The sequence below is a fragment of the Colossoma macropomum genome, unplaced genomic scaffold (assembly GCF_904425465.1).
Source record: "Colossoma macropomum unplaced genomic scaffold, Colossoma_macropomum, whole genome shotgun sequence".
In the NCBI taxonomy this organism is placed as follows: Eukaryota; Metazoa; Chordata; class Actinopteri; order Characiformes; family Serrasalmidae; genus Colossoma; species Colossoma macropomum.
Window position 1 is genome coordinate 5,877 of NW_023495726.1, and position 1,917 is coordinate 7,793.

General features: G+C 38.4%; 1 protein-coding gene across 1 annotated transcript; it reads left to right on the plus strand.

Moving 5' to 3' along the window:
- The first annotated feature begins 322 nt into the window (after positions 1–322).
- LOC118802879 (apolipoprotein L2-like) lies at positions 323–1,219 on the plus strand. The gene has a single exon (XM_036563297.1). It carries the CDS (start codon positions 323–325, stop codon positions 1,217–1,219), a length of 897 nt encoding a protein of 298 aa, XP_036419190.1.
- The last annotated feature ends 698 nt before the right edge of the window (positions 1,220–1,917 follow it).

Below are 1,917 nucleotides of genomic sequence, written 5' to 3' on the forward strand. Positions count from 1 at the left end.
TCAATTCAAGTGTAATTTTATGGGTTACAGAGTCATTTTCCAACTTTATATAAAAAAGAATATTTCCATGGTTAAGCTAAACTTTCTGAATTCATTGCACATGGAAAACATGCAACCCATCATTGTGGTTCAGGCTGAATATGACTGGGAACCATTACATTCATGAGTGACCACTTGAGCCAGCTGAGCAAAATCAGGTAAGAACATTTCATCATGATTACTCATCATTAATGCTGAGTGATTTTGATTTCTACGTCCTATCCTCCTCAGCCTCAGTTAGAAACCTATTTCCCTTCTTTTCAGAATGGATAAGTCATTCAGGATGACATTCTTGTTTAATGGGAAAGCTCAGGAATTCATCGACATATACACTGGATGTCGCTCCAGAATGAACAAGTTCCTAACAGGTCTAAAAGAGACTGAGAATAAGTTGGATAAACTGGAGACGGGGTCCAGAATTTCCACTGTGACTGGGAGTTCGGTAGGCGTTGCAGGAGGTGCCTTGTCCATCACAGGCCTGGCTCTTGTCCCTGTCAGTGGAGGATTATCCCTGGCCCTCACATTTACTGGGATTGGACTGGGTGTCTTAAGTGGAATCACCAGAGTAGTCACAGACATCAATAAAATGGCTAAGAAGAAGAAGCACGGGAAAAAGGCCAACAATATCTTTGAGAGTTTTAAGGAGGATGTGGATAAGGTCCTAGATTGTCTAGAGCAGACAGGTAGAAGTCAGCGTCCTGCACCACATGTGGATGAGGGTAATATAGCACTTGGGGCTGTGAAAGCAATAGGCACGACTGGGGCAGTGGTCAAAGGCGTTAAAGATATGGTCCAGAAAGGGCAGGCTTTGAGCGCTATGGACGGTGTACGGACGGGTAAGAAGTTAGTCTGTATGGGACTTAAAGAAGCTAAAGTAGCCCAGAAAATCCCCATTGGAGACATAGTAAAGGTTTCTTCTCAATTCATTTCAAAAGCAGCCAGAGTTGGGGCTGTTGCTATAAATGTTCTGTTTATTGGTATCGATCTTAAGACCATCTATAATGAATGTAAGAACCTGGACCAAGGGAAAAAAAGCAAAGCATCTCAGCTCATCTTCTCTAGGTCAGCTCTGTGGCACTCCGAGATGGAGGCGTGGGAAAAGATCCATGACTCTCTGTTCAAAGGAAAAGAGACATTCGAGAGGAACCTGGAAATTCTAGACCAGCAATTTTACTGTTAAAGGAAAAACTGGATCAAAGAAATTTAAGTGGCTAACGGTTTATGAAAGGTCTTAGATTGTCTAGAGCAGATATGAAAACTAGGGTCCACCAATTAGTGTCATTTGTAAAGATTGAATTTCTAATTCAAATGTAGTATTTTGTAATAGCTCAAAACATCCTCATCGAACACCAGGTTTTACATGGAGATGAAAATGTATGTTATAGAAGTGTACATTGGTCACATTGTGTGTTGAAGTGCAGTCTCAGCAGCATTGTAACAGAGAAGGTTTGCAAAAAATTTAGGCACCCCTCCTGCACAATTAGAATTTTACACTCTGGAATTAAAATAAAACATAAAGAAGAGAATTGTGCAAACCACATTTTATGTTTTACTTTTGTCCAAAATGTGAAACAGGCAAATATATGGAAAGTGTGCACTAAAATGTAAAGAAAAATGCTAAATGTTATATTTATTTAGTGCAAAATGTAAATAAAAACAGAAAACACTATATTTAATTAAAAATTTTACAAAGACAACAAGTCAAATCAAATGTTGAAACTAAAAATTTTATTGTTTTTTTAAGAAACATTGATGCATGTCCATTTTGAAATTGTTGCTCGCAATACCTTTCAAAAAAGTCGGGACATTAAAAGATTCAGAAAATCCAAAGAAATCTCTGTATTCAAGAGACAAGACTGAAAACTAATACTGGATGGC